Source organism: Oncorhynchus clarkii, chromosome 28 (genome assembly GCF_045791955.1).
Source record: "Oncorhynchus clarkii lewisi isolate Uvic-CL-2024 chromosome 28, UVic_Ocla_1.0, whole genome shotgun sequence".
NCBI classification, from domain to species: domain Eukaryota; kingdom Metazoa; phylum Chordata; class Actinopteri; order Salmoniformes; family Salmonidae; genus Oncorhynchus; species Oncorhynchus clarkii.
The window spans coordinates 2,045,224-2,060,561 of NC_092174.1; the positions used below are offsets into that span (position 1 = coordinate 2,045,224).

At 40.2% G+C, this 15,338-nt stretch overlaps 1 protein-coding gene across 2 annotated transcripts in view; it reads right to left on the reverse strand.

Annotated features, from left to right (window-relative positions):
* Positions 1–812: 812 nt before the first annotated feature.
* The window catches only part of LOC139387615 (EFR3 homolog A (S. cerevisiae)), a 265,181-nt gene continuing 250,655 nt past the window's right edge, over positions 813–15,338 (reverse strand). For both annotated transcript variants that reach the window (XM_071133989.1, XM_071133988.1), the window contains exons 20-24: positions 15,248–15,333; positions 14,765–14,813; positions 11,765–11,868; positions 6,445–6,494; positions 813–6,026 (exon numbers count right to left, since the gene is read on the reverse strand). In XM_071133989.1, coding sequence (XP_070990090.1) covers positions 5,921–6,026; positions 6,445–6,494; positions 11,765–11,868; positions 14,765–14,813; positions 15,248–15,333 — 395 coding nt within the window. In that variant the 3' untranslated portion in view covers positions 813–5,920. The remainder of the gene's footprint in view (positions 6,027–6,444; positions 6,495–11,764; positions 11,869–14,764; positions 14,814–15,247; positions 15,334–15,338) is intronic.

A 15,338-nucleotide genomic window follows, 5' to 3' on the forward strand; every position in this document is an offset into this window, starting at 1 on the left:
TTGGAGTGCAAAGTGAAGGAAAAGCAGCCAACAAGTGCTCAGCATATGTGGGAACTCCTTCAAGACTGTTGGAAAGGCATTCCTGGTGAAGCTGGTTGATTCCATATGTGTTATTTCATAGTGTTGATGTCTTCACTATTATTCGACAATGAAGAACATAGTACAAATAAAGAAAAACCCTGGAATGAGTAAGAGTCCAAACTTTTGACTGGTACTGTATATGATCATATTATATCTGTTATGCGAGTGAAAACTTTAGGATTATAAAACGGAACGTTGTCACCTTGCCAACAGGATGAAAACCGGTAGCTACACAATTCCTTTCCATTCATGATCGCTGTTCTTATGTGCTAAAGAGTCATCGCTGAGGAAGGCCTGCAGGATGAGGAGGACCATGAGATCATGTACTTTTTGGAGGAAGATGCTTTTGATGAGGAGCTACTTGGTGAAGACTAGGACGACACACACACACAATGGGCAAGACAAAATATTGAAGTGCCTTTGAATGGGGTATGGTAGTAGGTGTCAGGAGCACCGGTTTGAGTGTCAAGAACTGCACCGCTGCTGGGTTTTTCACGCTCAACAGTTTTACCTTGTGTATCAAGAATGGTCCAGCACCTAAATGTCATCCAACTTGACACAACTGTGGGAAGCATTGGGAGTCAACATGGGCCAGTATCCCTGTGGAACGCTTTCGACATATTGTAGAGTCCATGCCCCAATGAATTGAGGCTGTTCTGAGGGCAAAAGGGGGTGCAACTCAATATTAGGAAGTTGTGCCAGCAAGCATTTGGTCTCCCTTGACAAAAACGTTTATTTTTTTATTTTTTATTGCCAATTAGTGTTGAGTTGAGCTCAACTGTGGGTAGTCCTGCACATCAACCCAATGGAGGCCAGTTTGGATTTGGCTTCACACCAATCAAATCACATCAAAAGCAAAACATAATTGCTTGTGTTGTTGTCCTGCAGTAGGCTAGTTAGCTAAATTGGCCCTTTCCTAAGCAGTGATGGAGATGGGGATTTGGACTTGTGGTTCTGACTTAATTCTCCGTACTGGCCATTGATTATACCGGCGATTCTGATCCAACCATAAATTAATATACTGTGCTACTTGCCTGAGACGATTGAAGTTTAATATGTAGGCTAGATGTAGTCTAGTAGGCTCACGTTAACTAGCTAGCTAACTTAGCTGGTTCATTGTTGCCCATGCCAGGAAGTTAGGCAAGCAAGCACTTTAGCTAGGTAGCCTACGACAACAAAAACTAACATTGTGCACTACTGTATGACAGAGTCATAGACCGTTTTTCTAACATGAAAGAGCAGGATGGAATTGGCGTTCATCTAGTCTACAACTAGGGTTAGTCGACATGTTTTTTAAAACTTGTGATCGCGCACACACACACGGTAACTCTCTGTGGTTCTAAATCAGTAATTGTTTAGTAAACTGTGAGAAACATTAACTTGCTGGACCATGCTGTAGGTCATGTAAGTGTTTTTAACATGTACTATTTGCTTTGTGGACTTCACCAGACAGATGTTTGCCTCCGGTTTTGTGATTAAACAAACGTATGTGTGGTTGAATGTATCTGTTGTGTCGGCTTTATTGTATATCATGTGGCATATGAACAAATGGGTTACAGAGCAAACAACGCAATTATCACAACATAGGTTGTAATCATTTTGTTTCCTAACGCCCACACAATCTGACTGAGCATTTCAGTGGCCCAAGGAGTCTTAGAGAAATAAACAATATATATACAACAACAACAACAAAAACACTTATTTATTACACAAAGTGATGTTAAATTAAAAACACAGCATGGGGCTTTAAGAATTATGCTTAATTGTAGCCATTGCAGACCAGTCGCTCAAATGATTGATAATTGTTATACTGTTCATTTCAGTCTATAATCACTATTCTCTATCTCGTCATTGTAATAACTAGAGAAAATTGACTCAATATCCCTGCAGCCTCTTCACCACAGTGAAGCCTTTAGTCAAACCAGGTCTTCAGACCCCCCTGTGGTTGCTGTCTTTCATGCAAACTCATCTCCTTATCCACACAAGACTTAAATCGAGCTGCTTATTGAATATTGAATTGTATCTGGCATTAACCCAACTTTTGTCAGGATTTTGTCCTTCAGGAAAGATTTCGTAGATATGTTGGAAGGAAAACCAGCACACATGGGGGCGTCTCAAAACAGCAAGAATACATCAGACTTCAAAAAGGCTGGTTTAGCCAAAACAGTGGTCTCCCATTGCACCGTTTCAAGTTAAGAGGAGTGCTGATTTTGAACAATGAACAGAAGAACTCCCAACCCATTTTCTATCAGGCAACATGCCACTCATATGATGAATATCTATAATAAAAAAAACATACCATATTAGACTATTGACAAATTCAGCATAAAGAAAGTAAATGGTAGCCTAGTCCCAGACCTGTTTGTGCTCTTGTCTACTCCATTGCAGTCATTGTCAAGCCAATGAGTGACAGGGAATTTGGAATGATAGCAAAAAACAGACTGGCACTCGATCTCAGTCAATGATGCTGTATGGTCTACATTCCTCATGTCTTAACTCCCATAGGTTATACATACACACTTGATATTCCATAATGAATCTCTCGATAAACTCGTAGTAATATATGCTATCTGAAGTGACACCACAGTTCAAGATAAGACATCACGTGTTGCAAAAGAAAAACAATCCTATAACCATACAGAGGAGAACATATTGCACTTCGCCATGAATGAGATTACACATTTCTGATATGACTTCAGATTATATGCATCAATAGGGGCATTTCTACATATTAGGTCAAAATGAGCAAAAGGTCTCAGGCAAAAATAAAAATGTTCCATTCGACAATGGATATGGATGAACATTATTGTCTTATGCTGCTCTTGGGTGAGGTTCCCGAAAGTTTCTTAGCTAAGGCAGCAATCTCAACAACCTGGTCGCGATTGAAAAACAATTGGAAAAATCTATGTTTGAGGGCCAATCATCTGTGCCAAATGTGTTATTTTATCTGTTTCACAAGTGGCTTAGGTCTGAGTCATAAAGTACCACGTTAGCTACCACGTAATATATATATATATATTTTATATAATCCAAAAGGTCATTTTCCACCACCAGCCAATTAAAATGGATGAAGCTAGTGTCCACTAATCACCTTAGTGATTCCCATTTACAATCATACACCGTACCGCCCGCCGTCTTTCCTCACTATACTAACCAATTTTGATCCACTAGTCTCGCAAGCTGGACTCAAGTCTCTCAGTGGCTCAGGTTACCTGAGACTGAAAGCCTGGCTGAGCGAGACTTAACCCTTAACATGAAACCACCTTGAACATACAAAACCACCCACAGCAACGTTCTGCAGTATCCTGTTACAGAAGGTACAACAGGATGCCATCACAGAGAACCTTTTGATAACAACCTCACTTTAGCCTCTCTATTCTTCAATTTGAGCCCACGCTATTAACCATCTCAACATCACCCATATCGCTGAAGCCTCTTTTCAAATGGCCTCATAATCATTATTAGAGTGTCTTGTTTGGGAGGACTGTAGTCCCATCCCTGACACTAACCTCTGTAGGACTGAACTATGCCCACCCCTTCGCCGAATGGTCCTTTGCTTAGATGGGTCCTTTCAAAATATTCCGTTATAATCCGATAACCCTAAATCGAGGACCTTTTTTCCTTGACTAATGCAGCGTTTTACACAGCATGTTTGCATCATACCTAGCACTAGAAACAGGAGAGACACCCACACCAAGCCAGGATGTAACAATAGTAAGATAACAACCTGGGTTATTAAACAGCCCAGTGGCGAGCCCCAAACAGCACACAGACAGATATTTGGTTCCCTCAGAACCAAAATGTTGAGTGACATCGTTATTAAGACGTTAGAGGGAGGGGACGGATGGGGGCCGTGGCAAATGGATTCTTTGGTAAAGATGAAAGCATTTTGGTATTCTAGATGGCCAACAGTTATGACAGATCTGCCAGGTAAGTTGGAAAACGATATTGGTGAACCCTCTCAATTATATTTTCCCACATACTCTAAATAACAATCAATACTAACTCAAGACAAATCATCATGACACATATCCACAGGAAGCTGCAAGCTATGAAACCCATGTGAACAATACCAATTATACTGCACACAAACATCTGGCCTATAGCAATAAGCATAACATTGTATATACTGTATCTATATTTATTTGATGCATTGTGATATCAAACCAATACGTCATGTCAAAATGCAGGTTCATCAAATTACTGGAAAGAGAAATGACAGAAATTTGAAATGTGATAATCAATAATGAAAAATCTCTAAATGTTCATGTAAAATGCCTTACAAGAAAATAGATGCAACTATCCAAAGTCCATTGCGTTAGAATATTTGTATTGTGCTCAGCGTTGGTGAGCGGATTGAGAAGATAAAGACGACTTAATAGCCTTCACATGAATCTTGTCAAGAGGGTGTAATAAAAATAACTACATGTTTTTGTACCATATTGTGAAAGTGCTATGAAAAAGATGGTGAGGTGAAGGGAGTGTACAGCTGCCCGAACACTTCAATTAATACCAAAACAGGTGAATGCACTTGGCTGCCATATCATCCTAAACTATCAATATATCAACTAAATGACATGGTGCCTTTAGTAATCAACTGATTGCTTTTCTATTAGCGTTAGCTGGTCCACAATACCATTCCTCAGTACAGGTCCTGAAGGGCATGACTCCAGTAAAAAAATCCAAGACCATAACATAACAGGGGGGGTTACTAGCCTGGTCTCATACCCAACATTTTTGAAACACTGCCATAATGGACCTGCAATAAAGACTCAATCCACCAAGATGTCTATTCCAGAATTGAATTTCCACATTTCCAAGACTCTCAATGTTCTACCTGAAATTCACCTTGTCCACACAGATTAACATATATGAATTGGTTTTCATTAAATTGGGACATACAAAAAAAAAGTATTAGCTTTCTGCAGCACTGTGGCTTATCTGTCTGAAAAAGCCAATAAAATAAGCAATTTTTCAGACTGGCCGCTAAAATTACTTTTCTCTAATATGCACAGAAATGCATGGATATGCATATGTAAAAGGTAAACAACTGGAGACACATTTTGTGAGACCGGTTATAATTAACACGGCAGCACTATGTTGCTAGCAAAATAGTTTTGAAACGATTGCTAACTAGCTGTAAACAATTTTAGCTGGCTAGGTATGCCTCTTGGCTAACTGTGAGGCAAAACAATTAACTTATTTACTGTTAATTAGCCACTACAAATCTCTTCGCTAGCAAGCGCGATGGTATCTTTGAAACGACAATGTGCCTCCAGTAATATTCACTTTTCGATGTTCTATGACATCTCCACTTTCCAAGTGTATAAGCCAACACACCACAGCTAATTGATTAGACTATAAATACGAATGTGCGTGTGCGCGCACGTTCGCGTGTGTGTAGACTGTGTGCGTGTGACTGGAAACTACAGTCATACAGCCATCTCATCTGGTAATAGACACATTAGTCTGAGGAGGGGCAGGAACAATGTGCAGTGTTAAGAAATAGGGAACACAGTATTCGGGCTTAGTGGTACAGTACCACAGTTAGTCTCTGCTGTAGCTGACATATCTTGTATAGGGCTAAGGAGCAGACTTAGGGGGTAGGGTTGAGGGTATAGGGTTTTAGTGGTTCTATCCTGCCACTGTTTTTGCTTTAAGAGACATGCAGATCTGAAGGGGTTAGGAAATGGGTTAGGGTTGAGGCTACAATGTGTTAGTGGTTAGGGTAATGGCTATGTGGTCGTCTTTGCTCCAGCCAGTAGACACACAGGTCTGGGTATGGTTAGTGGTCAGGGTTAGGGTTGAGGATACAAGGCGTTAGTGGCTGGTCTTTGATCTAATAGACACACAGGTCGGGGAACTTCATCTCGTAGACAGGGACAGACTGGTGTTGAGCGTGGCCTGCAGAGATAGACACCACCCCAGAGGGGCTGGGAGGGGGCCTGGGGAAAGAGTGAGAGAAAACCAGGGGGTAGAAAAGAGAGAGAGGGAAGGGAGAGAGAAACGGGAGAAAATACAGGATGGAATAGCAAAGGGAAAAAGAGGGAAGGGAGATACAGAATTAGGAGGGAAGATAAAAGAGAAAGAGCGAATGGAGAGAGACAAAATGGAGGAATAAGAAAAAAAGGGAGCAGAAAGGAGGGAAGGTTATAGTTCTTACAAACACAATTCAACACCACATTTTCTATAGTCTGAGAAGAACAGACCAGATGGACAGAAAACAGTTAGGTAAACCTTCAGGACAGTCTCAGAAATGATTGGACAACACAATTATACATTTAATAATTCAATACAAGGTCTCCCTTTTAAAAGATTACTCTGACGTTAAAGGGACTTCTCTTGACCTCAATGGTCACTTACCGGATAGTGAGCTCGAAGATTTGTGCCAGTCTGTCATGTAACATATTGGCCTGTTGACAAAGAGTGACCACAGTGAAGATGGAGTTCAATATTCTTAACATATATTCATCAAAAAGGAGTCTCTATACAATTCGATCAGATGTGATTTCAGTGTTTCAATTAGCTACGCTTTCAGTCTGTAATAAACTTAACTGGACCTGTGTAGCTCACAAAGTCACTATACACTGTAGGTTCGTGTGTGTGTGTGTGTGTGTGTGTGGTGTGTGCTCGCGCGCTTGTGTACGTGTTTCATGGATTTTTCTGCCATATAAATCCTTGGGCGGGCCGTGTTTTTTGGGCTGCCTAAAGGCATCTGCATATATTATGACGACATTTAAGTTTTTGTTAGGTTTTTGTCAGCTGTTCGAACACACACAAAATTGTTTCTCGAAGCCAAAGTCGGTAGCCTAAGTCTATGCCCCCTCATCGGCGACTGGTCAACAGTAGAGATTATTCAATTAAGTGCCTGTTGTCATTCAACGAGAGAAGACTCGTCCTCATGCAAAACATTTGTTGTTGTTGTGAATATTAAAACATCAGAAAAAAATAAGAAACCTGCACACTGCTCTTGATAGTATCACTGTTCTTTAATAAGCTTTACGTATCGACCTCAAGGCCTTCATCAGAGCATTTTTAATTAGCACCCTTACGTGGACAGCCCCATCCACATCTGTTCCATGCATCAAATGGGGTTGGAGTCGAGGGAAAACGCAGACAGAGGCATCCAATGAGCGAATGCCCTACAGACAGCGACTCCAGCTACCATTGCACACATACAGTTTTTTTTGTGCACAAAAGCAGCACAACAAGTATCCATGAAAGAAAAGAAACGATGTAGGAGGCAAGCGGTCGAAGAGGAGACCAGGAACACAGGCCGTGGACACGGAGCTACAGCAGGACGTATCTTCTGTATACCACCCCTACCTTGTCACAACACAACTGATTGGCTCAAACGCATTAAGAAAATTATTTCATCACCCCATTCCTTTTTCTACATAACTTCATTTAAGTATGTAGAGTGAGTTTCCTGCAAATTGTATAGTTTATATTCCTTTTCTTTGGTACTTTCGTTACGGATAATCCTGAATGAATTGTGAATAATGATGAGAGAGAAAGTTTGACGCACAAAATACTGCACAAATACAGTATCATACCTCCCCAAAAATGCTAACCTCCCGTTATTGTAATGGTGAGAGGTTAGCATGTATGATATTTTTGCGTCTGTAAGTTTCACACTCGTCATTATTCACGATTAATTCAGGATTATCCGTAATCATGGTATATTAATGTAGAAGTATTTAGAAACATATTATATTCTTATTTACAACAAAAGTGACTCCAAAATGACACAATACATTATTTACCACTCATTTCTATTGGCACAAAATAATCTGAAACACAACCAAAACAAAAAGCAAATGCATCCAACAAATTTGTAGAGTAAACAGGCTTGATGTAGTCATTTCGTGCAATGAATATGGGAACAAATTCTTAACTTTATACAACTTTAATACACATACAGTTGAAGTCGGAAGTTTACATACACTTAGGTTGGAGTCATTAAAACTCGTTTTTCAACCACTCCACAAATTTCGGCTAACAAACTATAGTTTTGGCAAGTCAGTTAAGACATCTACTTTGTGCATGACACAAGTCATTTTTCCAACGTCTGTTTACAGACAGATTATTGAACTTATAATTCACTGTATCACAATTCCACAATTCCAAGTTTACATACACTAAATTGACTGTGCCTTTAAACAGCTTGGAAAATTCCAGTAAATGATGTCATGGCTTTAGAAGCTTCTGATAGGCTAATTGACATAATTTGAGTCAATTGGAGGTGTACCTGTGGATATATTTCAAGGCCTACCTTCAAACTCAGTGCCTCTTTGCTTGACATGGGAAAATCAAAAGAAATCAGCCAAACACCTCAGAAAAACAATTGTAGACCTCCACAAGTCTGGTTCATCCATGGGAGCAATTTACAAATGCCTGAACGTAACACTAACAAGAGTACGCAAGTATAAACACCATGGGACCACGCAGCCGTCATACCGCTCAGGAAGGAGACGCGTTCTGTCCCCTAGAGATGAACGTACTTTGGTGTGAAAAGTGAAAATCAATCCCAGAACAACAGCAAAGGACTTTGTGAAGATGTTGGAAGAAACAGGTACAAAAGTATCTATATCCACAGTAAAATGAGTCCTATATCGACATAACCTGAAAGGCAGAAGCCACTGCTCCAAAACTGCCAATAAATAAGCCAGACTACGGTTTGCAACTGCACATGGGGACAAAGTTCGTAGTTTTTGGAGAAATGTCCTCTGGTCTGATGAAACAAAAATAGAACTGTTTGGCCATAACGACCATCGTTACGTTTGGAGGAAAAAGGGGGAGGCTTGCAAGCCGAAGCACACCATCCCAACCGTGAAGCACGGGTGTGGCAGCATCATGTTGTGGGGGTGCTTTGCTGCAGGAGGGACTGCTGCACTTCACAAAACAGATGGCATCATGAGGAAAGAAAATTATATGGATATATTGAAGCATCTCAAGACATCAGTCAGGATGTTAAAGATTGGTCGCAAATGGGTCTTCCAAATGAACAATGTCCCCAAGCATACTTCCAAAGTTGTGGCAAAATGGCTAAAGGATAACAAAGTCAAGGTACTGGAGTGGCAATCACAACTCCCGGACCTCGATCCTATAGAAAATGTGTGGGCAGAACTGAAAAAGCATGTGCGAGCAAGGAGGCCTACAAACCTGACTCAGTTACACCAGCTCTGTCAGGAGGAATGCGCCAAAATTCACCCAACTTATTGTGGGAAGCTTGTGGAAGGTTACCCAAAACATTTGACCCAAGTTAAACAATTTAAAGGCAATGCTACCAAATACTAATTGAGTGTATGTAAACTTCTGACCCATTGGGAATGTGATTAAAGAAGTAAAAGCTGAAATAAATCACTCTCTCTGCTATTATTCTGACATTTCACATTCTTAAAATAAAGTGGTGATCCTAACTGACCTAAGACAGGGAATGTTTACTAGGATTAAATGTCAGGAATTGTAAAAAACTGAGTTTAAATGTGTTTGGCTTAGGTGTATGTAATCTTCCGACTTCAACTGTAAGTGAATTTGTCCCAATACTTTAGCTCCCCTAAAATGGGGGGACTATGTACCAAAATTGCTGTAATTTCTAAACAGTTCACCCGATATGGATGAAAATACCCTCAAATTAAAGCTGACAGTCTACACTTTATCCTTTTGATTATAGAGCCAAAAGAAGAAAAACATTCTTAATTGTCCCAATAATAAAAGCTAGACAGTCAGTGAGAATTTAAAATCCAAAAAGCAATTAATTTAGAGGTATTGGGCAGTAATGTTATTATAGTTGAGTAAAATAACAGCATTAACCATGGCAAAACGCATAGAATCTCAAGAAATATGTATTAAAACTGCTAATTATTCTCTCAGCTCCATGATAGAATCGCAGGAAATTAGCTTAAAAAAAAAAAAAAAACTCTGTTTGCACTTATTATAATTTTTCATTTAACCTTATTTTAACAGGGAAAAGTGCCCTGTATATACAATCCTCTCAAGCTCTGTCAGGTTGGATGGACAGCTATTTTCAGGTCTCTACAGAGATGTTCGATCCGGTTCAAGTCTGAGATCTGGCTGGGCCACTCAAGGACATACAGAAACTTGTCCTGAAGCCACTCCTGCATTTTCTTGGCTTAGGATCGTTGCTTAGGGTCGTTGTCCGGTTGGAAGGTGAACCTTCACCCCAGTCTGAGGTCCTGAGCACTCTAGAGCAGAATCTCTCTGTACCTTGCTCCATTCATCTTTCCCTCGATCCTGACTGACTAGTCTCCCAGTCCCTGCCGCTAAAAAACATCCCCTCAGCATGATGCTGCTACCACCATGCTTCACCGTAGGGATGGTGCCAGGTTTCCTCCAGATGTGACGCTTGGCATTCAGGCAAAATAGTTCAATCATGTTTCGCATGGTCAGAGTCCTTTAGAGGCCTTTTAGCAAACTCCAAGCAGGCTGTCATGTGCCTTCCTTCTGGCCACTCAACCATAAAGGCCTGATTGGTGGAGTGCTGCAGAGATGGTTGTCCTTCTGGAAGGTTCTCCTATCTTCACAGAGGAACTTTAGAGCTCTGTCAGAGTGACCATCGGGTTCTTGGTCACTTCCCTGACCAAGGACCTTCACCCCCAATTGCTCAGATTTGCTGGGCGGTCAAGTCTAGGAAGAGTCTTGGCGGTTCCAAGCTTCTTCCATTTAAGAATGATGGAGGCTACTGTGTTCTCGGGGACCTTCAATGCTGCAGAAATATTTTGGTACCCTTCCCAGATCTGTGTCTCGACACAATGCTGTCTCGGCGCTCTACAGACAATCCCTTCAACCTCATTGTTTAGTTTTTGCTCTGACATGCACTGTAAACTGTGGGACCTTATATAGACAGGCGTGTGCCTTTCCAAATCATGTCCAATCAATTGAATGTACAACAGCTGCTCTACAATCAAGTTATAGAAATATCTCAAGGATGATCAAAGGAAACACCTGAGCTCAATATTTCGAATCTCATAGCAAAGGGTCTGAATACTTAGCTAAATAAGGTATTTCTGTTTTTTATTTTTAATAAATTAGCAAAAATGTCTAAAAACCTGTTTTGCTTTGTCATGATTGGGTATTGTGTGTAGATTGATGAGGAATTAAAAAAAAACTATTTTAGAATAAGGCTGTAAAGTAAAAAAATGTGGGAAATGTCTAGGGGACTGAAAACTTTCAGAATGCACTGTGCAACATAAATATACATTACATTATACCCAAACGTATACACATTAAAATACAAAATACAGTCATGGGAAGCACCAATAAAACATCACAAATCACCAAGACAATGAGTGATGACATTCCTCCACAAATAAGTCCCCAATCAAAACTTTAAAATTGCCCGAACGGCACCAGAACATCAAGATCAAATGTATTAAATTTTTTTCCAGCAATTCGGTGCATTAAAACTAAACGCAGATTTACCTAGCTCGGTGGAGACCTTACGAACCTCAAGAATGAACGGGTTAGGCAACTCATGTGTCTATACTTCAACAACAAAGTTAGATAAGATGGAAGCTTATGAAGTAAGGCCTTGTAAACAAAAAGGGAGTAATGTAAAGATCTACGGGTGTGTGGGTGTGGGTGTATATATGTGAAACAGAGAGTAAGCAGTGTGTGTGTGTGTGTGGCAGCACTGTGGTCAACGTAATCTTTGGTTTACCTTGGACTCGCAGTGGGCGGCAATCTCCTCAAATGGAGCCTTCTGGAACTTCTCCATGACCTGGCGTCTCTTCTCCTTCTCCTGCTCCTCCAACCCTGTGGTGTCTGGAGAGAAGAGGGTCGCTTACAAATGCCATTTTGTGTCCTATTTCAGCTGGTTTTAACCTGGTATTTACAAAAAAAAGATCTGGTAACGTCTTTGTAGTTTGACGCATTAAAGGTCCAATGCAGACGTTTTTATTTCAATATCAAATATTTTCTGGTTAATATTTCAATAATTAAAGTACCTTACTGTGATTATTTTCAATAAAAATACTACAAATCTGGTGATGTCACCAGGCAGGCCAAATGACAAAACAGGCTGAAATTTCAGGCGGCCTTTTCAAAATGAAGTTTTTTACTGCAAGCTCAGTTGCTCAAAATGGAACATACACACACACACATTGACATGTGTCAATGAAATCAAATAACATTTTGATTGTTCACATACACATGGTTAGCAGATGTTATTGCGAGTGTAGCGAAATGCTTGTGCTTTTAGTTCCGACATTGCAACAATATCTAACAATTCCACAACAACTAACTAATACACACACATCTAAGTAAAGGTGTGGAATTTGATTTATTTGACCTTTATTTAACTAGGCAAGTCAGTTAAGAACAAATTCTTATTTTCAATGACGGTCTAGGAACAGTGGGTTAACTGCCTGTTCAGGGGCAGAACGACAGATTTGTACCTTGTCAGCTCGGGGGATTGAACTTGCAACCTTCCGGTTACTAGTCCAACGCTCTAACCACTAGGCTACCCTGTCGCCCAAAATAAGAATATAAGTATATATACATATAAATATATGAATGCGCAAGGACAGTTTGGCAAAGGCAAGATGCAATAGATGGTATAAAATACAATATATACAGTGCCTTGCGAAAGTATTCGGCCCCCTTGAACTATGCGACCTTTTGCCACATTTCAGGCTTCAAACAAAGATATAAAACTGTATTTTTTTGTGAAGAATCAACAACAAGTGGGACACAATCATGAAGTGGAACGACATTTATTGGATATTTCAAACTTTTTTAACAAATCAAAAACTGAAAAATTGGGCGTGCAAAATTATTCAGCCCCTTTACTTTCAGTGCAGCAAACTCTCTCCAGAAGTTCAGTGAGGATCTCTGAATGATCCAATGTTGACCTAAATGACTAATGATGATAAATACAATCCACCTGTGTGTAATCAAGTCTCCGTATAAATGCACCTGCAATGTGATAGTCTCAGAGGTCCGTTAAAAGCGCAGAGAGCATCATGAAGAACAAGGAACACACCAGGCAGGTCCGAGATACTGTTGTGAAGAAGTTTAAAGCCGGATTTGGATACAAAAAGATTTCCCAAGCTTTAAACATCCCAAGGAGCACTGTGCAAGCGATAATATTGAAATGGAAGGAGTATCAGACCACTGCAAATCTACCAAGACCTGGCCGTCCCTCTAAACTTTCAGCTCATACAAGGAGAAGACTGATCAGAGATGCAGCCAAGAGGCCCATGATCACTCTGGATGAACTGCAGAGATCTACAGCTGAGGTGGGAGACTCTGTCCATAGGACAACAATCAGTCGTATATTGCACAAATCTGGCCTTTATGGAAGAGTGGCAAGAAGAAAGCCATTTCTTAAAGACATCCATAAAAAGTGTCGTTTAAAGTTTGCCACAAGCCACCTGGGAGACACACCAAACATGTGGAAGAAGGTGCTCTGGTCAGATGAAACCAAAATGGAACTTTTTGGCAACAATGCAAAACGTTATGTTTGGCGTAAAAGCAACACAGCTGAACACACCATCCCCACTGTCAAACATGGTGGTAGCAGCATCATGGTTTGGGCCTGCTTTTCTTCAGCAGGGACAGGGAAGATGGTTAAAATTGCTGCGAAGATGGATGGAGCCAAATACAGGACCATTCTGGAAGAAAACCTGATGGAGTCTGCAAAAGACCTGAGACTGGGACGGAGATTTGTCTTCCAACAAGACAATGATCCAAAACATAAAGCAAAATCTACAATGGAATGGTTCAAAAATAAACATATCCAGGTGTTAGAATGGCCAAGTCAAAGTCCAGACCTGAATCCAATCGAGAATCTGTGGAAAGAACTGAAAACTGCTGTTCACAAATGCTCTCCATCCAACCTCACTGAGCTCGAGCTGTTTTGCAAGGAGGAATGGAAAAAAAATTCAGTCTCTCGATGTGCAAAACTGATAGAGACATACCCCAAGCGACTTACAGGTGTAATCGCAGCAAAAGGTGGCGCTACAAAGTATTAACTTAAAGAGGGCTGAATAATTTTGCACGCCCAATATTTCAGTTTTTGATTTATTAAAAAAGTTTGAAATATCCAATAAATGTCGTTCCACTTCATGATTGTGTCCCACTTGTTGTTGATTCTTCACAAAAAAATACAGTTTTATATCTTTATGTTTGAAGCCTGAAATGTGGCAAAAGGTCGCAAAGTTCAAGGGGGCCGAATACTTTCGCAAGGCACTGTACATATGAGATGAGATGAGTAATGCAAGATATGTAAACATGAATCCGAAATCATCAGTTTTGTGTTATACAATCATCACTTTATCAAGAAAGGGTTAGTTGTTGTGGAATTGTTAGATTACATGTTAGATATTGTTGCAATGTCGGAACTAAAAGCACAAGCATTTCGCTACACGCGCAATAACATCTGCTAACCATGTGTATGTGAACAATCAAAATGTTATTTGATTTCATTGACACATTAACCACTATGTTCCATTTTGAGCAACTGAGCTTAAAGGCCCAGTGCAGTCAAAAACTTCATTTTGAAAAGACCGCCTAAAATTTCAGCCTGTTCTGTCATTTTGGCCTGCCTGGTCGATTATTAACTATCCTTGCTAAAATGCTGTGTGCTATGATATACTTTACAAAGACTAATACGGTTGAAGGGGTTCTGCTCATAACTACAGGGTTTCCAATGCCTTACCAATGGCCTTTTTCAGAGTCTCGAAGGTGATCTCCTCAGCCAGCAGAGACTGCAAAGAAAAAAGTGGAGTACTTTACTCAACAGAACCCTGGGCATTGAGAAATCTTCCTTGTACTTACACTATATCAGGTGCATATGGTTTTATAATCATTAGAATACCAACAATATATGGCTTTATCCCATATATTAGAGAAACCAACTTTTCCTGATACCAAGTGAAACCGGATACCCCCATTATCCCCACAACGATCTCAGAAATCACAATCAAAAGACATGACATGTACATTTCGGTGTAATAGAAAGCGAAGGTAGGAGCACTGCTTGGGTGTTCAATGTAGTTGGAGTGTTGAACGTTTAATTTGTTTATGTTCAGACATGCAAAAACATAAGAGAGCCGCACTCAGAGCTTGCCTCCTTTTCCTTTATTTTATTTGTTAAATTATTTTCACTGTATCAGGACAGCATACATATGTCCAGACGTACCTTATCTGGTAGGCTATCGGAAGGGAAATCCACTTGAAGAGAAATGGTGTCAACCAAACTCTTTCTTCTGGTGAGGCGGTCTTCATCTGCA